Below are 23183 nucleotides of genomic sequence, written 5' to 3'. Positions count from 1 at the left end.
TCTGATAAATAGTGCGATTTATGAACTGAACTTAGGGGTTATCATGAATCTTGCTTTTCTGAAAAGGTTTGCCACCCTCTTGGCATCTCAAATAATCCCTGAATAATTTCCTTGGTGGTTTTTCTCTTTCATGATGTTTTGCTCAACTTTGGTCATTGCTGGCTGTCTCCTTGCTGCCTCACTGACACTTCTTCTTGGGCTACTGTCCCTCTAATGCCTTTTTCCTTTTACCAACTTTCCTCCATTTATCTTTTTTCTGCTTCTCACATGCTTATTGGATTTGAGTAGAGTGGAGCTTAGAGTCATGGCACCAGCAGACCCACAAGACAGCAGCTTTCTGGCTGAAAGCCCCCAACCCCCCTGAGCCCCCTAACCCACACATACACCTTGTTTTAGATTCTTCTTGATACTTTTCAGTAGTGTATCATAGACTTTCTGTGATAAGTCACTGTCTACACATATAATTAGAAGGTTGATGACAGAGATAATATAGAAAAAAGTTTTCATTTCCTTTTGAATAATTTTAGCATCAATTTGGTTGAGTGTTTTAGTGATTGTGGGGATAAAATACTAAAGATATGTATGCAAGAATACCAGAAATTATTATTTACAGAGTTTCATTGTAACAAAAAAGAAAATACAGCTCTGGCTATAATGTTAGGGGTTCAATGAAACCTTTTTTGTCCTGACTGGGAACATTCTAGGCTCACATTTCATTGTCTTTCCAATTTTGCTTGAGATAATGCCTAGCATCTCCTTCCCTTCTCAATGGACACTGTTGCACCTGCTCCATCTAAGGGCAAAAGTAGCTAAAATATGTCCAAAAGTATCTCCCTTTTCAAATGCAACAATCAATTTTCTGATCTAGTCTCATCTTCTCATCTTCATATGATTCTGATATTTACCAGTTCAAAGATTAATAGGAGCAGAAACTGATCAGATATCGTAATCCTATTAATAAGCTTAACATCCTTGGAAATGTTTATTATTATGTGCCATACACTCTTCTAAGCACTTTAGGAATACATCTCACCGAATCCTCACATCAATTCTAGGAGATAGGCACTGTTAATGTCCTCATTTTACAGATGAGGAAACTGACGCACCGAAAAGACTAAATGACGGCTCAAGGTCATACGGGTGGGAAGTGGGGCAGAGCCACTTGCACATAGCTTTGATTTTTTTTTTAAACACTGGTTACCTTAATTGACTATTATTATGGGAACAAATGGAATACGACGTGTCAAATTATCACCTGCATAATATAAATTGTATCGTATTAAACATTTATTGATTTTTATAATGATGGAAAAAGCCAGACACAAAAGCCAGTAAAAATAAAAAACAACAATAACATTTGCACAGTAGTCAAATCACACAATAACTTCTTTACGCTTGTTTTATACTTCCTATTCCAGATACTCAGAATGTTCCTAGAGGGGACAGTGTTCTTCCTAGCTGCTTTGAAATCATGTTGCTTCAAAATAAAAACAAAAACATAAAGAGACATTCACTCACATGAAGGAGCTGTCTTCAGTTTTCTGGCCAGTATGGCTTTCGCTTCACCTTCCACCCCCAGTGCCACGGCAATAATGTTGTGTGCGACGCGTGGGGCATATCTCATGAGTAAAACTGTCTTCAGGTTCACAAAGGTTTTCCCTCCCACGATGACTCTGACGGATTCATGAGCATTTTTCTCTATCAGGTACCCGTAGAGTCTGCACAGAGGCACCCTGCTCCGGAGGCAGTCCTCCAGGGTGAACACCTCCTTGTCGGTGCTTTCGTCCAGCACCACAATGACGTGGGCCTGGCAGAAGGCCTCCTCCACCTTTGTGCAGATGGAGACACTGCGCAGGACGGGTGACGCCAGGTCCTGGGTCTCCACCACAAGGCTTTTGAGATATTCTTCTGCCTGCTTGTTGTCAAATAGAGTTATGCTAATTTCTGTATGCATCCCAAACACTTCGCCACTCGTCAATATGGGAATTAGGTTGTAGCAGGCAGGAGCAGAGGCACTGATAAAAATACAAAGCTGGACTGTGAATAGTTACATCCTTTGTCCCTTTTAAGCCTTTATTATTATTATTTTTTTTTGAGACGGAGTCTCGCTCTGTCCACCAGGCTGGAGTGCAGTGGCGCGATCTCTGCTCACTGCAAGCTCCGCCTCCCGGGATCCCGCCATTCTCCTGCCTCAGCCTCCCGAGTAGCTGGGACTACAGGCGCCCGCCACGGCGCCCGGCTTTTTTTTTTTTTTTTTTTTTTTTTGTATTTTTAGTAGAGACGGGGTTTCACCGTGGTCTCGATCTCCTGATCTTGTGATCCGCCCGCCTCGGCCTCCCAAAGTGCTGGGATTACAGGCGTGAGCCACCGGGCCCGGCCAAGCCTTTATTCTTAATAGATATTTCTGCATGTGCATCAATAGGGTGGTTTAATATTTAAATAAGCACACAACAGCTGTATTGACATTTTAAGGCTAGAAGTCAAAAGTAGAACAAAAACTTCTCACTACTAATCCCTTGCTCTGACCATCTGAAATCAGTCCCCAAATAATAAATACACCTGTTCATTAGTTTTTTCAAAGAAAACAGAATTCCCCCTATACAGAAATCAAAAGAAAAAAACTGTATTATATTACTGTAATTACGTGTTTATATTTCCTCCTAAAAAGATAAAGATAAAAATTTCAGTTAGCCATAGCTCTTTTTAAAAAAATACAACCTCATCTACACAATAAATGACATTTTTTTTTTTTTTGGAAAGGGCTACCTTTTCCAAATTCTTACACAGAAAAATCCTTACAAAGATGGCTGGGATCAACACAGGCTATGTAAAGTGTATCTGTAGCCACAATTCTGCAGTTGTCTACAGCTGTGAACTGTAATGCCCGCCACGGGAAGTTCAGAAACGTATCTGGGCATTTTTGGTATTCACAGTGGGTTTGGGGAGGTGTCCAACGGGGGTTTCAACAGTATCTGTACCGATTTAATCCTTTGAAACATCTAAAGAAGATGTGATAGTTATTAAATCTGGGTGATAGGATCATGGATGTTTATTACATCATTCTCAATTCCTTTCTGTATTTAAAATATTTCATAATAACAATTTTAAAAATGAGTGTATATATTAGGATACACACGTACGTATGAGCAGGAAAGTGCAAAAGACAAACTGAGGTGTGAGGAAAGGAGAGGGGGTGGGAAAGAGAGAGCAAGAGAGACAGAGTGACAGTGCAGAGAAAGAAAGAGAAAGAGTGTGACAACAAGGACTGCATGTGCCCAGACTGGGAGCAAAGAGGAGCACACATGAGAAGGAGAAAAGCAAAAGGGAGCAAGGTGAGGGGAGTGGGGTTACAGAGAGGGAGTGGGTGCATAGAGAAAAGCCAAACAAAGCTCTAGCAAGTGGGAAAGAGGGAGAGAGCAACAGTCAGAAAGGGTGAGCTTCTGCAAAGCAGCCATGCTATAGAGTTGTTTTTAGACCAAGTATATGCGTGTGTGTGTCTGTAAAACCTAAAACTCATTTATGAGTTACATGGAGAATACAAACACACACACACACACACACAGAGGCATATGTATATGTGTATACATATAAGTATACACACACATTCAGCTATTCTTCCATCATGAAATTAATCCCATCTCATTGTCCTTTCTAAATATAAGAAGTCAATCTCATGAATCCTGGAATTTGACTGTCCTACCTGGTGATCCAGACCTGCAAGGGGTTGATGCAAGTTTTCAGGGCTTCTTCCTCCTGCTCTTTTTCTATATGTGCCCCCAGGTTCTCTTGAGCAATTACCATCATCAACTCAGTCGCCATGCTAGAGGTGACATCATAGTAAAGCTAAATATTGGGAGAGAAAAAGTCAACATGAGAGAATAGATAACCAGTTGAAATTGGCTATAATGGAAAGTTTTTGTTTAAAGTCAAAATACAACAAAAAGAGACATGAGAGAATGTCTTAGAAAGCAAGATAATTGAAAAATAAAATAATGTAAGAGAATTATCATTGTTAGAACAGATAAGTCAAGTTAACTTATATACCTGGGCATGCTCCAGGAACTCATTATATCCTCCCAAAAGCAAACCCTTTCCTCCACGATCCAACAGCTCTCTCCATATGATAGGGGAATTCTTGTGACTCCACTCATTCTTTTCACACACATCTTTTAGCCAGTCCTGTTGAATGATATTCCAAGTGAAGTCATATATTAACTCTGCCTGGGAATTCAATTTAATACTTTAGAATTCAAATATTAAAATACCAGGTTGTTTTTAATGTCACTACACATATATAATATAATTTAGATATCTTTAAAGACTAAAATGTAAATATAGAAAATAGTGATGATGTTAGTAGCAGATTAGATAAGAAAGCATATTCTTCAAATTAATTGACCAAATAAAGGTATTGAAAGTTGCTCTTTTTGCTGAGGAGATCTGGAATGCAAATGTTTAGCTTAAAGAGAGGTTACATGTTCCAACTCAACTGATTTTTTAAAAAATTCAACTAGTTTTGCCCTTATTCTTCTACACATGCAGTATTTCCAGTCTTAGGGGCATATAACATTTGATACAGTTTTTCAAATCTGTGAGTGTGGTTTATGTAGTTCAGACTAAATTAATAAGCTAAAAGTTATTTGGAGATTTCCAATAATATTTATCAGAAAAAGTTTAAATTATCATTATCTGGTTTGTATAGGCTAGGCCTTCCAATGACAAGATCTGAGTAGAGTCAAAGAGCAACATTTTTATCAGCAAAGTACATGGCAGCAGTCTTAAAAACCATGTCATTGGAGGCATGGGTAATGAGGCCACCTTACCAATAAAATCCTGGAAACTAATTTCCTTGCTGATATTGAAGATATGCCTGCCTTTATCTCACTTGAAGCAAACAGTGCTGCTATGAGGATTCCAACATGGCCCCTCTAGCCACAGCATAGCCAGACCAATGAAGTACTGGGCCTATGAAGGAAAGAAACATTACCCCAAAAAACCTTCTGCACCCTGCAGAGCATGTTAATGTCCCAGCAGGAGCAGCGAGTGTGTGTAAAGGACTGGACCCTTACAGTGCTGAATCAAGAGTGGAACATGAAGTTTGACAAGGGAGAATTCGTTAGTATGAATCACTTTTCTGCAATTCAAGAGTGTATACCCTGGCAAGGACCTCAGAAGACAGGGACAACATGTTGCCAGGCTGGCTCTTAGAAACTTAGAGAAAGTAAATAAATAAAATAGAAATGCCAGACTTCATGGAAGACAGTAGAAGAATGGATCAAAAGACTAGTGATGCCGGGTGCAGTGGCTCACGCCTGTAATCCCAGCACTTTGGGAGGCTGAGGCGGAGGGAACATCTGAGGTCAGGAGTTCGAGACAAGCCTGGTCAACATGGTGAAACTTCATCTCTACTAAAAATATAAAAATTAGCCGGGCATGGTGGTGGGCGCCTGTAATCCCAGCTACTCAGGAGGCTGAGGCAGGAGAATTGCTTGAACCTAGGAGGCGGAAGTTGCAGAGAGCTGAGATTGCACCGCTGCATTCTAGCCTGGGTGACAAGAGCGAAACTCCGTTTCAAAAAAAATAAATTAATTAAAAAGAAAAAAAAAACAAGACTAGTGAACGTGGTACTACAGAAGGCTAGAAAGCCCACCATTCAACCATGTTCTCTGGAAGGGACTGCAGGATACGACATGCACCTAAGTGATAAGGAATGCACTGGTGAGAGGGGTCCCAGTGTCACTGAGAAGCCCAGTGTGGCTGTCCGTTCTAAGCCAAGGCTGTTTTTTTTTTTAAACTTCTATTTTAAGTTCAGGGGTACAAGTGCAGGTTTGTTACACAGGTAAATTTGTGTCATGGGGTTTGTTGTACAAATTATTTCATCACCCAGGTATTCAGCCTAGTGTCCACTAGTTATTTTTCCTGATCCTCTCCCTTCTCCCACTCTCCACCTTCCGATTGGCCTTAGTGTGTGTTTTTTCTCTCCCTGTGTCCATGTGTTCTCCTCATTTAGCCCCCACTTATAAGTGAGAATATGCAGTATTTGGTTTTCTGTTCCTGTATTACTTTGCTAAGGATAATGATCTCCAGCTCCATCCATGTCCCCACAAAGGACATGATCTCATTCCTTTTTATGGCTGTGTAGTATTTCATGATATATATGTACCACGTTTTCTTTCTCCAGTCTATCATTGATAGGCATTTAGGTTGATTCCATGTCTTTGCTATTGTGAATACTGTTGCAATGAACATATGTCTGCATGTGTCTTTATAAAAGAATGATTTATATTCTGGGGAGTATATACACAGTGATGGGATTTCTGGGTTGATTGTTATTTCTTTCTATGCTTCCACCAATAGTGTATAAGTGTTCCTTTTTCTCCACAACTTCGCCAGCATCTGTTATTTTTTGACTTTTAAATAACAGTCATTCTGACTGGTATGAGATGGAATCTCATTGTGGTTTTGATTTGCATTTCTCTAATAACCTGTAATGTTGAGCATTTTTTCATATGACTGTGGCCAAGGCTGTTAAAGGAGATGCTGCTACATACCTGAACTCCCTGGAATTGAGATGATAAAATCCTGAAATAATAGAGGCCAGTGGGCAGTGACAACCAGAGAACATTTATTGTGACAGAAGCACTAAAAAACCCAGCAGATGAGATAACCTAGCTGAAGACCAGACCAGCAGAGAGTGAGGGAAATCTACAATGGATGGTAGAGAAGAGAGGGAGAGAAAAGAGGTGATGACTGTCGGTTTGTCCCTGAAATTATGAGCAGTGGAGACTATAGTTCATTTGACTAACCTTTCTCTTGTAAAGTTTCCCCAGGGAAAGATGGCAACCAGAATCCAAAGAGCTATTACAAGACGGTGTGAACTGATTATAGGGAGCATGTGGATACAAAAGGCACAACAGGTGGACTGTAGCCAGTGCTGTCATGTACACTCCAGGTTCCCCCTTCACAAATGAGGCGCTCACTCTCAGGCACCCGGTGTATTAGAGGCTGATAACTTAAAGTCTGACTCCATTCTCTCTCTACTTCAGCCAAAGAAAATTGCCTTACCTAAGGTTAAGTTCCTTCTCAGGGGCAGCTGATATCCAATGGCTGGTTGAGGAGGGAGCACAAAAGCTCAACTACCTTGCCTCAGTTTGGAATACCTCTGAAAGGCCATCAAGAGTTCACCGTGGGAGCCGCTGAGCCCTCTGTTGCAGCTATGTCGAAGTTCAACTTCTTCCTTTACCCAATCCTGCCACCCTCATTCCATTTCAGGATGCTGTTCCCAAGATCACTTCCCAGTAAAGACCCTTCACCAAAATCTACATCTCAAAGTCTGTTTCTGGGGAAACAGAGTCCCAAAGAAGGGTATCCCAAATAAGTCACTGGAAATCAATACCAAGGAGAATGAAAAGTTAGCAAGTGCAGTGTAAGCTACCTAGATTCTTCAGGGGGTGCGGCCAAACTCATCCACTTATTGATTAGAGTCTCATTTGTTCTACTAGGTATTAGGGAAAAACATAAATATTATTTCAAGACTGGTAAGTAGGGACTTGTTTTACTAGTATTCAAATATCACTTGTACATGAACAGTCATTACTAGAAGCCAGTCTAATACACCAGCTAATATTTAATCAAATTAAAACACATTTTGTGCATGAGTGAGTTCATCAAACTATAAAGGCTTCTTACCTCCCAAACCTCAGGACGTTGTGTGATTTTATGTATGCGAAAATCAGGAAGATTCTTTTGTAAATAGTCTGCCAGAAGTTCTGTTTTAGCATAATATGGACAATCTGCTCTACCTAAAAGAGTTCAGATTAGCAATGTTTTCTTTCATCATTCAGAAATTATTATGTAGTTCTAAGTATTTGCTATGTAATTACAGAATTAGTCATAGTTATGATATAATTTAGCAACATAAAGTTGTAGTATAAACTAAAACTGCTATGACATGAACTTCTGATGTTTATTAGATTAATACAAACAAAATAAACTTCATAGGAGGTCAGAATCTTAAGTAATAAAATGTGGAAAGAAAAAAAAACCCTACTGAATATTTATTCTCTTCTAGTAATATGCTGGACCTCACTTCCTCTAGGAGGCTGCTAACTACTACTAATTCAGCGTGAATTAGTGCTGATAATAAACTACTCACTAATGGCCACCAAAAGGTAAAGTTTGAAGTAAGGAGTGATGGTAAAATCACTTTTGGATTTGATGCGTGTCAGGAAGTTGTGGGGATGGGAAAGATGAATCTGGGATAACTTCTATTTTCTGGCTTGGGCAGATGATGGCTGTCCTTAACTAGAGAGAATCATGAATGAGAAATTTAACTTTAGTCAAGTGCAGTTGGAGGTATTTGTAGTATGTCTAAGTGGATATGATCAGCAAGTAGCACTATATATATATGTGTGTGCAGGTGCCATGTAAGGGTTTCAGACACAGTTTGTAGCCAGGAAGTTAAAGCCACTACACCAGATGGAATTGGGCATCTGATAGAGCAGGAGGGATGGGGCAAAATGCAGAGCCCTCTCTGTAGCATTCTTCCTCAGTAACTCCTAGTCACCAGTTCCTTGGCCTCATGGAAACTCCTAAGTTATCAATCTGTCTGAAGCGACCCCTGTCTATCAGCCGCCCTGTCTAGTTCAAATCTGTGGTTCATTTCTTCAAACCACTTTCTGGTCAATGTCTTAAATTATCTCTCCCCACTATCCTTTTGGGAAATGAGCCTGATAAAAGCCCCTCATCTTGGATGAACTCAATTACTTGCCTTTTCTGTAGCTGGGTCCTACCTGCTAGGCACCACTACAGAAACATGGTAGAACCAAGCACAGGGCACCTTTAAAATTCATCGTCACCAGCTTTAATTGGCCCTCAACCCTGCGTGGAGATCCCTTTGTTTCCCTTATCAGCATTCTCTTCTGTTCTCCACAATTAGTATTCCAAACTTTTTCCTCTTCCTGCAAATCTTTTCCTTCTCCCCAACATTCTTCTGTATTATCAGAACACAACAAACAACTTTGCTTTCTACTTTACAAAAACCAATCCAAACAAAACAAAACAGCATTAGTTTGGAAAACCTCCAACCTCCTCCATCACATCTACATGCCTGTCTGCTTTTGGACTCATCCTTTCCTCCTTTCTTCACTTCAATGGAAGAGGAGTTCTACCTCCTGTCTAATCTAATTCCACCACTTATGCTCTGAATCCCACCCTCATCTGCCTTCTCAGGAACGTTGCTTAATTATCCTCTCTTTCTAAAGTCTTGTATCTGTTTCCAATAGTCCCTTTCTGTCATATTTAAATATACTCATTACGTTCCTCCTGTCCTAAGAGACAAAAAACTCATCTCCCCCTCTAGCTATTGCCTTTCATATGTCCTTTTTGATCAAACTATCTTGAAAGAGTTCTCTATACTTGCCATCCTCAGTTCTTCACTTCCATTTATTTCTCATCCACTGCAATGTAGCAGACCCCACAATTCTCTTGAAGGTCACCGAGGACTTCCATGCCACTAAATCCAACAGGTACTTTCCAATCCTTTTCTTGTTGACCCTTGGCAGCATCTGCCACTACTGCCCGCTTCCAACCTTTTGAAACACCTGCTATAGTGGCGGCATTCTTCAGGTTCTCCTACTTCTCTGGTTACTCCTTTCTATCCTTTCTAGTTTTCCATTCCTTTATCAACCCATTAAAACGTATCATTCTGAGAAGCATCTTGTCTTTATATCTTATATATTCTTTTTGGCCAATCTGCTTCATTCCCTTGGCTTCAAGTAACAATCTATATTTCCAGCTCAGATCTATCTCCTTATCCAGATGCCTACACCCTCCTGTATTTTCCCATCTCCTTCAAAATGTCTCATACACACTCAGACGGTCTATGATGTATTTTTTCACCGTTCCCGTACTAAGTTTACTTAGTCGCTTATATTTTTTATGTTCATTTCCCTAATTATCTAAGAGTAGTAAGAGTATCTAGAGTATTAAGCCTACTCTTCCACTTTTTTGTTTGTTTCAGTGACTCCTAATCTCTGCAATTATTCAAACATCTGCTTGGGAACAATGTTTAACTCATTTTTCTCCCTTATCTGCTCTCCTCCATTCAATCAGACATCCAGTTCTATAGATTCTGCTTCCCTAATATCTCTCCAATCCATTCACTTCTCTCCATCTCCATTGTTTGCCACTCTAGACGAGGTCACCATCAACTCCCTCCTGGACTATAGCACTATTCTCCTAACTGGTCTCTTGGCATCCAGTCTTTTCCCCCCACACTGCAGTCATAACATTCAGATAAAATTCAAATTTGATTAGGCCCTCCTCCCCTTCCAAAAACATTTCATGTACTCTAAACTACTGAATGTGACTCAAAAGAATCTACATTATCTAATTCTAGCCTCACCTTATGACATTCTCTTCCTTATACTATTTGCTTCAGCCCTAATAAACTTACTTCAATTTTATGCTTATTTTATATTCTCAATTATCACCAAACTAGTTCTCCTTGCTGTAACCCCACTCCCAGTTACCCATGCCTAAATTGCTCCCCTCCTTTCTACCTCTTCTCTGTTAGGTAATTCATTATCATCTTTCAGGTATCTGCTTAAAATCTCTCCCTCTGGGAAGCCCTTACCTGATTAAGTAAGGCCCCCTGCTATCGTTCCTATAGAACCCTGCCCTACCAATGTCATACATGCAACATTCTCTGTAAGTGTGTTTTCCACTGACTTCCCACCATACGGTTAGTCAGTGTTCAAAAACATTCTTTCTGGGCCAGGTGCGGTGGTGCGTGCCTGTAATCTTGGCACTTTGGGAGGTCAAGGTGGGCAAATCACTTGAGTGTAGGAGTTGAAGACCAGCGTGGGCAACATGACAAAATGTCTACAAAAATACAAAAATTAGCTGGGTATGCTGGTGCATGCCTGTAGTCCCAGCTACTTGGGAGGCTGAGGTGGGAGGATCACTTGAGCCCAGGAGGTCAAAGCTGCAGTGAGCCATGATTGTATCATTGCAGTCCAGCCTGGGTGACAAAGTGAGACCCTGTGTCAAAAAAAAAAAAAAGAAATCTTCTGTGGATGGTAGATGTCAATTGTGTTCAATGTATCAAAGAGATCAAATAAGTCAAAGACTAAACAGCTTCTATAAAACTCAGTGGTGACTTTGGTGACAGCAGTTTCTTTCAGGAAGCAGAAGTAGAAGCCTTCCTCCAAGATTGACTGGAAGGCATAACTGGAGATGGAAGAGCACTCTACTCTTTTAGAAACTTTATGAGGAGAGTAGGCAGGTACCATGGATTGCTGTAATAAGAGCCTTCTCAGTTGAGTCCTTGCTGTCAACCAGCACTTTCAATCATTCTCTCCATTGCTGCCAAGACAGGCTTCCTAAAATGCAAACTCATTAAGGCTACTCTCCTGCTTAAAATTTTTCTATAATTCCTCATTGCTTTCAGGATATAGTTCAAACACCTTTGCTTGATGTACACGAAATGCAAGGACCTGGCTCCCGCTCCTGTTGTAGCCCCTGGTCCTGTCACGCCCCATATATCCAGATCTTCTGTTAGGCCAGGAGGCTTCCAGCCTCTCTGCTTTTATCTGGAATAGCCTCCTCAGCTCACACCTTCACAACTCAGCTCCTACGTTCCCCAGCCAGTTCCTTGTGTCCACCTCTCCCTCATCCCCCAAACCCAGATTAGGAGTCTACTCTCCCAGAGGCCTGTGCAGGTCTCCTTCATTGCATTTATCACACCGTATCAAAAGTACATGTTCTGTGCCCCATGAGATTGAAAGCTCCTCGAAGGCAGGGATATGTTTCCCTGCATTGCATCCCCAGTGTCCCAGTGCTTGGCGCACCGTGACGGTCCAGTAAATAACTTTGAATAAATCCATAGCAACGCATGGAGCGGTACGTATAGAGGCTGCCAAGCCAAGCGGGAGGTGAGCTGTTGTCGGCGTTTTGAGCAATCTGCGGGCGGACGCGGGGATTACCTCACCATGGGAGGTGAGCTGTTGTCGGCGTTTTGAGCAATCTGCGGGCGGACGCGGGGATTACTCACCCGCAATGACGAATTTGGCCATGGTCGAGAGAGACTCAGAGGCAGGGACCGCGGCTTCGCGGTTTCCTGGCAACCACGCAGCCAAGGGCACGGCGCAGGCGCACTACGAAGTCTGGAGCCCAGCAGACGTTAGGTGTTTATAAAGTTAGGACTTGAATGGGTTACGTTGCGATACACGATCAAACATCGCCCTTATAAGTTCTGTGGTATCCCCGATCCCCCTAGTCATTCTCTTCCGTAAGCTTTCTTCTAAGTGTGTCCTTCAACTACAGCCGCGAACGTATGCTTTTTGACCTTTGAGGGAATCCGTAAGATCTCGTGAGAAGCGCAGCTTCTCGAGGACGCAATCATGGCCGCTCCTGTACGTAGCCACGGAGTTGTACTCTAAGGTGAGTGGAGGACGAGCATGGGCTGAGCGGCTGCCTGTATCACATCCTAGACTTTTTACTTCGCGGAGAAAGATCTCAGGAGTTGTCCCGAAGTTAAGTTTAAAGGGGGTGGGTTAATGCAGGGCGGCCCAGCTGCGGAAGGAAAGGCTCTTGAAATTGGTTCTGGGGTCTGGTGAGGCTGGCTGGTTGTACAAGATCTTGGTCCTAAGCGCAGGTCACATGCAGACATCGCTTTCGTTTTCTGCTTCTTCTACTGAGCCGTTCTACCTGCCCAAGTCCCTATCCTTGATGCTCTGAGTTCGGCCGTTGTTAAATCGTCATGTTGAAAATGATCTATCGGCCGGTCGTGGTGACTCACGCCTGTAATCCCAGCACTTTGGGAGGCCGAGGCGGGTGGATCACCTGAGGTCAGGGGTTCAGGACCAGCCTGGCCAACGTGGTGAAATTCCGTCTCTACAAAAAATACAAAAATTAGCCGGGCGTGGTGGCACACGCCTGTAATCCCAGCTTACCTGGGAGGCTGAGACAGGAGAATTGCTTGAACCTGGGAGGTGCAGGTTGCAGTGAGCCAAGATCGTGCCACTGCACTCCAGCCTGGGCGACAGAGCAAGACTCTGTCTCAAAAAAAAAAAACAAAAAACAAAAAAAAAACAAGAAAAAGAAAAAAGAAAATGATCTATCAATGTTGATCCCGTAATTTTCACTGAGGACATTTCCATAACAATGCCACAAAAATCTCTCCTACAGAGAAAGCTTTATGGAACGCTTTTGCACCAGAAAAATCTCATTAATACAATGACTACTTCCAAAGTGAGCTGGCTTCTTTGAAACTGGACACATTGTGGTAGATTGGAGGGAGCCCATTTTGATAAAAATACTTTTACCGTTTTATGTAAGTCTTTAATGGCTCCATAGGTTCCCCATTTTCTGTTAAATTCATTTCATATCTTTAAGTAAAAGTTTTGTTTTAATTTTTATTCTTTTAATTACTTCTTCCCCTACAGGAAAAACCACAGCACGTGTTCTTTTTCACTAGTAGAAGTGATGTTGGTTTCATATTGACAACTTTAAAGCCATTTGGAAGTGTTTCAGTGGAGAGCAAAATGAATAACAAAGCAGGCTCCTTTTTATGGAACCTTAGACAATTCAGTACATTAGTTCCAACAAGCAGAACTATGAGGCTATATCCTTTGGGACTTTGCAAACCAAAAATAGTTCATTCAAACTGGAACATTTTAAATAACTTTCATAACAGAATGCGATCAACTGATGTCTTTAGATATCTCTTTCAGGATGCATTCATTTTAAAATCAGATGTTGGCTTTCAAACAAAGGGCATAAGCACTGTAACCGCCCTTAGAATTGACAGACCACTTTATGCTAAAAGACTGTTTTTTGACTCAAAGCATTCTCTTGTCTCTGTTGATAAATCTAATGATGGATTGAAAAAAGTAAACTTTCATCATGAAGTCTCCAGTGAAGATGTTCTTACCAAGGAAACAAAACCAAACCGTATCAGCAGTAGAAAACTGTCTGAGGAATGTAATTCGCTGAGTGATGTGTTAGATACATTTACAAAAGCGCCTACATTTCCTAGTAGCAACTATTTCACAGCAATGTGGACAATTGCCAAAAGACTGTCTGATGACCAGAAGCGCTTTGAAAGACGACTGATGTTTAGCCACCCTGCATTTAATCAGCTCTGTGAACATATGATGAGAGAAGCCAAGATCATGCAGTATAAGTACCTACTGTTCAGTCTTTACGCCATAGTGAAGCTTGGAATCCCTCAGAACACTCTTTTGGTACAGACTTTGCTGAGGGTGACCCAGGTAAAATGGAGATTTCATGCATTTACTTGGTTTAGAATATTTTGAAAGAATGAAGGGAAATAGATATGTAGCCTCCTTAAAAGAGACTATCAAATGATAGTTTCCTTTATATTTATTTCTGACATATAATATATGATTTAGAGGCCTTAAGTTAGCTAGTTATTTTCTTCCTTTTGCTATGGAAATTGATGAAAGCCTTCCCCATCTACCATCCCCAGGGTTGAGTAGTGGTGAAGAAACTAAAATGAGGAGAGATGTAAGATATACAAAGAAAGCCTGGGTAGTTGAAGAAGGAGAGATGGGAAGGGGAAGGAAGAGAATTTAGTCCATGGTAGAATTGGGATTCAGGCCCAGTAGATGATGCCCAGACTGATAAGCAGAATGATAGTGAAGAGGATGGTGTTTCAAGTAGAGAGGATTGCATTCCCAGAGGAAAAGTTTGGCGAATTTGAAGAGCTGAAAGTAGTTTGGTGTAGCTGAAGCACAGAATGATGGAGTTGTATGTTTGTGTGGGTGGGAACAAGTTTTGTATATGGTGATCAAAGGTGAGGAGTGAGGGGCAAGAGGCTTGGGGCAGAACAAGAGGCTAGAAAAATAGGAACCAAATCGTTAAGAACCTCTTATGGCTAGCTAAGGAGTATGCATTCATCCTGTAGGCAATGGGAGTCCGTTGAAGAATTTTAAGCAATGGGTTGACGTGCTCAAATTTGTGTTTTAGATGACTGAATGAATGGAAAATGGATTGGAAGAAGGTTGAAATTGGAGGAAGGGAGCCATTTTTAGTCTAAAGCAGGAATGCCAGTGTCCTGTTCAATGTCACTGAAATGGTGCCAAATGTAAGGAAGGAAGGATTAGCTTGTTAATCATTTATGTTTTAAGAGTACACTGCTGACTTATAAACTCAATGTTAATGAAGTAGTTTTTTAGCCAGGTGTGGTGGCTCATGCCTGTAATCCCAGCACTTTGGGAGTCCAAGGCAGGAGGATCTCTTGAGCCCAGGAGTTTGAGACCAACCTGGGCAACATAGGGAGACTCCATCTCTACAAAACATACAAAAATTAGCTGGGTGTGATGTACTCGCCTGTGGTCCCAGCTACTTGGGAGGCTGAGGTGGGAGTATCGCTTGAGCCTGGGAGGTTGAAGTTGCCATGAGCCATGATTGGGTGACAGAACCAGACCCTGTCTGAAAATAATAATAATAATTTTTTAAAAGACAGGAATTTCTTGGGGATAATCTGGCATATATCCTATCTTGCTATAGAATTCAAGAATTGGTTTCATAGCTATGGGAAAGTTTTTAACTTTTTACATTACTGTGATTTCCATATGTCCTTAAGGACTAACTAATTTTTATTTAGTATGTGTGTGTGTGTATTTGTTTAGACCACAGAATATCCCTGTTTATTTGTAGGCTGTGTATTAGTTCCTATGTAGTTATTTAAAAGTGACTATAATAAATCACCTTACATGGTCACTGATACTCTTACTATATTTTGGACAGATATTCGCATCGGGATGACATCTTTGTTGGTGAGGTATGAGTAGTAGGTTTTTGTAGTCAAAACATCTGTATGGATGATGGTGTCTCACTGACCTGTTGGAATAATGTAAAGACATTTTAGAGGTGAAAGGACAGTGTGCCATCAGTGAATTTGTCCTTCAAACACATAGACAAGTGGTCTTTTCTTTCATAGTAGATGTTGATGGAATGCTATAAAATTGTTAAGGAAACCCTTTCATAGGAAAGAAACCTTTTTTTTTCTTCTAACGATAACCATTTCTTATTATTACCTGGTTCTGACTTAAGACTTTGTGATTTGTTGTTTATGTAATGTTAGTAAAAGAGCATCTCTCTCTTCAGGCTAAGTTTCCTCAGATGTGATCTTTTGTGAGGTGTATAGACTAGTTGTGATTAAACTGTACAGTACTACTAGTTAAGCTGTGTTGTTACTATTCACTTTCCAAATTATGCCCACTATTATTTCTGGAATCAAACTTAGTACCCTAAGTAAAGGGACCTGAAAGAAGAATCCGTGGGGTATAAGCTTCCCTTGAGACCCAGATAGCGGTGGTAGAATGTGGCAGGAGATGTGAATTAGAAGATTCACAACTAAAGTTTCAGCTTGATACCCAGGAAAGGATCTAGGGAAATTTTAAGGGCACAACCATTTAAGGATCTTTAGAGACGGGCTAGTTACCTTCAGTACATCAGTAGTTCTTATATTCCTGCACTTTAACTGTTTTTGCCTTTGTGATGACCTTGAGTTCCAAGAAGAGGTAACAATAATGTTTAATAAAAGTTGTTTCAGAAGCAGTGGAATATAATAAATACCAAATGTGTTTTCAGTGATAATGGTGAAGGTAAAAAAGTGTTGATGCATAAAAGGATGTGTATCAGCTGGAAAATTCAGTAAGTATGACTTTTTATTTCCCAAAGATGCTGTTTATTGTGAACTAACTGTAGGAATTGTTGGTTTGATACTCAATCCTTTTATTCAGTACATCAGATCAGGGGTTTTGCTTGGGTGAGATAGTTTACTATGGGCTCATCACCTGTAGTGTTTTTGAAATTATATTTCAATAGGAACGTATCAATGAGTGTGATGAGAGATGCCTTTCAGTTTTGTCAAGTGTTTTGGAGGCAATGGAGCCATGCAAGAATGTTCATGTTCTACAAGTGGGATTCAGGTGAGAACTCTCTTATGCTTTCTTCATGTGGTTTTCTTTGTTCTTCTTATATCTGGAATAAAAAATTGAGATGAAAACTAAACTGCTTTCTTGAGGGGAGAAGTTGGGAAGGCTTTGTTGGTAGTTACAGTCTTTCATGCCTTATTAAACTTAAAATCCTGACTCTGGATGACATAAGGCTGGAAATACTTCTTTTAGGGTCCATAATAACAAAGATGTGAGTAACATTGAAATCTAAATTAATTTATTTTAAAACATAGTACTGGTGTGGGGTAGGAGAGAATTGATATGTATATTTAATTCAGATAGTTATTCGGGGACTATGTGAGGGTTGACACTGGCCCAGCTTGAAAAGGAATTTATAAAATTGATTCAAATGATCTAATGTCATAGATTAGTGAGAGTAACACTTAATTCCCTTTTACATTGACTATGCTTAGGATATGTTACTATAATCTCCTGACATAATTTGTTCATTAGTAAAGAGAGCACAATAATGTGAGAGAAAATAGCACTATTAATAGATTGGTTCTCGATCTTTAACTACTTACACTGTCTCGGGCAGGTAGATCATTTCTCTGGGCTTCATAATCCTTGCCTGTAAGAAGGGGCTGGACCAAATGAAATTTTAAGATTTTTCTTCTGATTTGAAGATTCTATGATTTTAATATTTATTGTGTTTGCTAACAGAATACTAGTTGATCAGCAAGTTTGGAAAATAGAAGATGTCTTCACATTACAAGTTGTGATGAAGTGCATTGGTAAAGATGCACCGATTGCTCTTAAGAGGAAACTGGAGGTAAACACGTGAATTTTCTCTAGTGGATGAGATTTGAAAAAATTATTTCTTACAATCTTTTATCACTGCCTGAAGTCAATTTTCTAGGGGGGCATTGCTGGGCTTTTAGGGTTAGCTTCGCTAAAGTGAATGAATAGAAGTACCCTTATATTTATTTATCTGTATATATACATGTATATTTATTTATCTATTTGTCTGGGTCATATTACCCAAACTTCATCCTTTTTATTTAAAAATAAAAGTTTAGGCCAGACATGGTGGCTCACACCTGTAATCCCAGCACTTTGGGATGTCAAGGGCAGGGAGATCTCTTGATCCCAGGAGTTTGAGACCAGCCTGGGTAACTGAGCAAGACCCTGTCTCTGCAAAAAAAAAAAATCAAAGAATTAGCCAGGCATGGTGGTGCATGCCTGTAGTCCCAGCTACATGGGAGGCTGAGGCAGGAGGATCACTTGAGCCTGGGAGGTTGAGGCTCCAACCTGGGTGACAGCACAAGACCCTGTCTCAATAAAAATAAAAGTTTAGTTTATTTTGCCACAGATAGTAAATTAAAGTTTGTTTTTCTTTAGATGAAAGCCTTGAGGGAATTAGACAGATTTTCTGTTTTGAATAGCCAGCGCATGTTTGAGGTACTAGCTGCCATGAATCACCGATCTCTTACACTCCTGAATGAATGCAGTAAGGTGGTCCTAGGTAAGGGGAATTTTTCTTTCATCATTTGTAACACCCGAGCTGCTGTTTTAGACTATTTTTGTTTTAAAAACTTTGCTTTTATATGAAAAAAAGAATAAAGCATGTTGTATTCAAAACAATCTGGTAATTTTTGTTTGTTTATTTAACTCATTCTTCAAGATAATATCCATGGGTGTCCTTCAAAAATAATAATCAACATATTGCAGTCCTGCAAAGACCTCCAGTACCATAATTTAGATCTCTTCAATGGACTCGCAGATTATGTGGCTGCAACTTTCGACATCTGGAAGTTGAAAAAAGTGAGTACATTAACAATTTAGAATCAGCCTCACAAACTTTTAAAACACATACTAATTCATTTAGCATTTTAAGTATTTCTCTTTCACCTTTATAGTAGTTAAGATACCAAAATATTCCAACTTTTGAAAACTTTAATCCTTATTCCTGTCTGGGGGCTACTTGCTAATATGAATAGTCCCCAACTTAGGATGGCTTGACTTAATATTTTTTGACTTTCTGATGTTGCAAAAGCAGTATGCATTCAGTAGAAACCATACTTTGAATTTTGAATTTTGATGTTCTCCTGGGTTAGTGATATGTTGTATTATACTCTCTTTTCATGCTGGGCAGTGGCAGCAAGTCGCAGCTCCCAATCAGCTGCACAATCATGAGGATAAACAAGGCATGTTGTATTCAATAAATTACATGAGATACTCAACACTTTTATTATAATATAGGCTTTTTGTTAACTCATTTTGCCCAACTATAGGTGAATGTAAGTGTTCTAAGCATGTTTAAAGTAGGCTAGGCTAAGCTATGATGTTCAGTAAGTTGGATGTATTAAATGCATTTTGACTTAAAATATTTTTAGTTTATGGTGAGTTTGTTGGGATATACCCCACCATAAGCCAAGGACCATCTGTATACTATTCTATCTTTTGGTCATCTTTCTATTTGAAACAAAAATTTGCTCTTCTATTTGGTTTTAAAGGGTTGTATAGGCCAGGCGCGGTGGCTCACGCCTGTAATCCCAACACTTTGGGAGGTCGAGGTGGGTGGATCACTTGAGGTCAGAAGTTCGAGACCAGCGTGGCCAACATGGCGAAACCCCATCTCTACTAAAAATACAAAAATTAGCCGGGCATGGTGGCGTGTACCTGTCATCCGAGCTACTAGAGGGGCTGAGGCAGGAGGACCACTTGAACCTGGGGAGGTTGCAGTGAGCTGAGATTGCACCACTGCACTCCAGCCTGGGCAATAAAGATCAAAACTCCGTCTCAGAAAAAAAAGAAAAAAGAAAAAGGGTTGTATGGTACTTTTGTTAGATATTTAGCATCATTTCCATGTTTAAACGTTGTTCTTGTTAGATTTTGAATAATAAAGATGGGTGATGTGACAAGCTTATGGTTTTTGAAGAATAAAATGTCACTACTTAGTGATCACATCCATTGTTTTATCCAGAGTAAAAGCCTTTAAAATCAGGAGCTCTGTTAAGAATATAAACATTTAATGAAGCAGTTGGTAAGAACTTCTTTTTCAATGAAATAGGTGAAACTGTTAGATCTCTAGGTTCAGTTTATTTTGGAGAGTAAGGTAAATATTGAGTTTACTGTGGAAATTGGTTATGGAAAGAGAAGTAATCCTAAGTAAGAAAGATTGAGAAGGAAATTGGAGGTGAACTTGAAAGTTTATTTTAATCATAACGTTTCAGTTCCATTTTCACTTACAGATATTAATGTTAAATATAGAAATTTTGGGGTTATGTCTTACATGTTAGAATCTAGGAAGTATTTAAGTTTGGGAATGCGAGGAGTTCAAGATTGAGTTGGTCATTTTGAAAACCTTCAGAAAAGGCATATTTAAAAGTAATTTTCAGATCTGTTGTATGAAAAACATGTAGGAAAAGATTTATTTTTAAATCAGATGGAAATACAGAAATCATTGTATGCCCAGCTTCTCAGCTTATAAAAAGATTGCTTATTAACTTAATACCCAATTCAAGAATTAATAGAACAGATTTTGTGAGGGAAAGATAATTGTTCCTTTTCAGGGAAATATTCTGTTTCAGGATATATTCTGTTGATCAGGACAGTTGAATTGCTGCTTAGATTTTTTGAGATCTAAAAAATTACTATTAGCATACTGTAATTATTAAAGAGTTTTCCCTCAATTTTCTCTTTTTAAGGTTCTTTTTATCCTCATTTTATTTGAAAACCTTGGCTTTCGACCTGTTGGTTTAATGGACCTGTTTATGAAGAGAATAGTAGAAGATCCTGAATCCCTAAACATGAAAAACACTCTGTCTATTCTTCATACTTACTCTTCTCTCAATCATGTCTACGAATGCCAGAACAAACAGTATGTTCTTGTTTTTGTTTTACCTTTTTTATTGCCGTATACCTTATAGAAAAGGTTATAAATCATAAGCTTAATGAATTATTACAATTGAACACACCCCTAGTCATCATCCATGCCAATAAATAAAACTTAATGTTCCTTACTCATTTATGAAGTTCAACAAAATTTTATTTTATATTTGCTGCCCTTTGTCTTGTTTGTTTCTTTGTTCTTTATAATATATGAGTTAATTAATTATGGGAGTTTTCATTTCAAACCCTCCCAGCTTATCCTCTCAGCTCCTAAGTCCATAGTTCAGTTTAACTTTATTAAAAAATTGAAAAATCTGTCTTTTAAAATTTTTGATTTTTTTTATTATGGTAAGAACATTTAGTAAATTTTAAAGTGTGTGGTACGATATTGCTGACTTTATTATTAACAATATAGATAATGATATTGTACAGTGGATCTCTAGAACTTAATCATCTTGCCTAGCTGAAACTTTATACCTGTTGAATAGCAGCTCCCCTATTTCTCCCTTTCCTTACCCTTGACAACCAACATTATAATCTCTGTTTCTATGACTGACCTTTTTAGATACTTTATATAAGTGGAGTCATGTGGTATTTGTCCTTCTATGACTAGCCTATTTCAGTTAGCATAATGCCCATCAAGTTGATCCATGTTGTAACATATGGCAGGATTTCCTTCTAAGACTGAATAATATTCCATTATATGTATATATCACATTTTCTTTATCCATTCATCTGTTGACGGAGTTTAGGTTGTTTCCCTATCTTGGCTATTGCAAACAATGCTGCAGTTAACATGGGAGTGCAGATGTCTCTTTGAGATTCTGATTTCAATTCTTATGAATTGAAATATATCCACAAGTGAAATCCCTGGATCATACAGGGATTCTGCTTTTACTAAGGGTTCTACTTTTATCAAATGCTTTTTTTTTAGCATCAGTTGAAATGATCATATGGTGTTTATCCTTTATTCTGTTGATATGATGTATCATATTGATTGATTTGCGTATGTTGAACCATCCTTGCATCCCAGGGATAAATCCCACTTGGTCATAATGAATAATCTTTCTAATGTATTATTGAATTTGTTTTGCTAGTATTTTTTTGAGGATTTTTGCATCAATCTTCATCAGAGATATTGTGCTGTAGTTTTTTGTTTGTTTGTTTGTTGTTTGTTTATGTGTTTTTGTCTGATTTTGGTATCAGGGTAATACTGGACTTGTAGAATGAGTTTGGAAGTATTCCCTCCTTCCCTGCTTTTTGAAATAGTTTGAGTAGGATTGGTATTAGTTCTTCCTTAAATGTTTGGTAGAATTCAGCAGTGAAGCAGTTGGGTCTTGGGCTTTTCTTTACTAGGTGGTAGTTCTACTTTCACATTTTTCAAGGAACCTTCATATTGTTTTCCATGCACCATTTTGTATTCCTATCAACATTGTGCAAGGGTTCCAATTTCTACACATCTTCTCCAACACTTGTTATATTTTGTTTTGTTTTGTTTTGTTTTTTTGATAATGGCCATCCTAACAGGTGTAAAGTGATATCTCATTGTGGTTTTGATTTGCATTTCCCTGATGATTGGTGATGTTGATCATGTTTTCACATACCTGTTGGCCATTTGTATGTCCTTTTTGGAGAAATATTTAAGTCCTTTACCTATTTTTAAATCATATTATTATTTTTGCTATTGAGTTACAGTTATGTTATAATATATAAACATATAAATATATATATGAAATATATATATTATGGGATGCAGAAAAAGCAGTACTAACAAGAAAACTTATAGCAGTAAGTTTTATATAAACTTATAGCAATAAGCATAAATATATGAGTTACAGGAGTTCCTTATGTATTTTGGATAATAACTCCTTATCATATGTATGGTTTGCAAATATTTTCTCCCATTCTGTAGGTTGCTTTTTCACTTTGTTGACTGTTTCCTTTGCTGTGCAGCTTCTTAGTTTGATATAGTTCTCCTTGTCTGTTTCTGCTTTTGTTGCTTGCACTTTTGGCCAAAAAAAATCATTACCTAACTAAACCAATGCCATGAGGCTTCTCCTACACATTTTCTTCTAGGAATTTTATAGTTTTAGGTCTTATATTTAAATCTTTAATCCATTTTGAGTTGATTTTTGTGTATATTACAAAATAAGGTTCCAATTTTCATTCTTTTCCATGTGGATATCCAGTTTTCCCAACACCTTTTGTTGAAGAGCATATTCTTTTACTATGTGTAGTCTTGGCAGCTTTGTCTTTTTTATGCCAGTACCATACTGTTTTAATTACTGTAGCTTTGTAATATGTTTTGAAATCAGGACATGTGATACTTCTAGCTCTGTTCTTTTTCAAAATTGCTTT

General features: G+C 39.0%; 2 protein-coding genes across 8 annotated transcripts in view; one reads left to right on the top strand and one right to left on the bottom strand.

Moving 5' to 3' along the window:
- Positions 1 to 12289, bottom strand: part of MDH1B (malate dehydrogenase 1B) — a 33568-nt gene extending 21279 nt beyond the window's left edge. For 2 of the 4 annotated variants that reach the window (XM_033230546.1, XM_033230549.1), the window contains exons 1-5: positions 12056 to 12243; positions 7690 to 7802; positions 4045 to 4179; positions 3701 to 3843; positions 1519 to 2015 (exon numbers count right to left, since the gene is read on the bottom strand). In XM_033230546.1, coding sequence (XP_033086437.1) covers positions 1519 to 2015; positions 3701 to 3843; positions 4045 to 4179; positions 7690 to 7802; positions 12056 to 12077 — 910 coding nt within the window. In that variant the 5' untranslated portion in view covers positions 12078 to 12243. Of the gene's footprint in view, positions 1 to 1518; positions 2016 to 3700; positions 3844 to 4044; positions 4180 to 6806; positions 6862 to 7689; positions 7803 to 12055 lie in introns of those variants that run through there. The other 2 variants (XM_033230550.1, XM_033230548.1) reach the window with 2 other exon arrangements.
- A 36-nt stretch (positions 12290 to 12325) lies between these two features.
- FASTKD2 (FAST kinase domains 2) overlaps positions 12326 to 23183 on the top strand; it is a 73684-nt gene continuing 62826 nt past the window's right edge. For 2 of the 4 annotated variants that reach the window (XM_033230544.1, XM_033230542.1), the window contains exons 1-7: positions 12326 to 12444; positions 13449 to 14276; positions 16861 to 16964; positions 17655 to 17763; positions 18333 to 18456; positions 18616 to 18755; positions 20642 to 20814. In XM_033230544.1, the coding sequence (XP_033086435.1) occupies positions 13548 to 14276; positions 16861 to 16964; positions 17655 to 17763; positions 18333 to 18456; positions 18616 to 18755; positions 20642 to 20814 (1379 nt within the window). In that variant the 5' untranslated portion in view covers positions 12326 to 12444; positions 13449 to 13547. Of the gene's footprint in view, positions 12553 to 13448; positions 14277 to 16860; positions 16965 to 17654; positions 17764 to 18332; positions 18457 to 18615; positions 18756 to 20641; positions 20815 to 23183 lie in introns of all 4 variants that reach the window. The other 2 variants (XM_033230543.1, XM_033230545.1) reach the window with 2 other exon arrangements.

Source organism: Trachypithecus francoisi, unplaced genomic scaffold (genome assembly GCF_009764315.1).
Source record: "Trachypithecus francoisi isolate TF-2019V2 unplaced genomic scaffold, Tfra_2.0 Lachesis_group13, whole genome shotgun sequence".
Lineage (NCBI taxonomy): Eukaryota > Metazoa > Chordata > Mammalia > Primates > Cercopithecidae > Trachypithecus > Trachypithecus francoisi.
The sequence above is the reverse complement of the archived record's forward strand: the minus strand, read 5'-3'. Positions and strand labels throughout refer to the sequence as shown.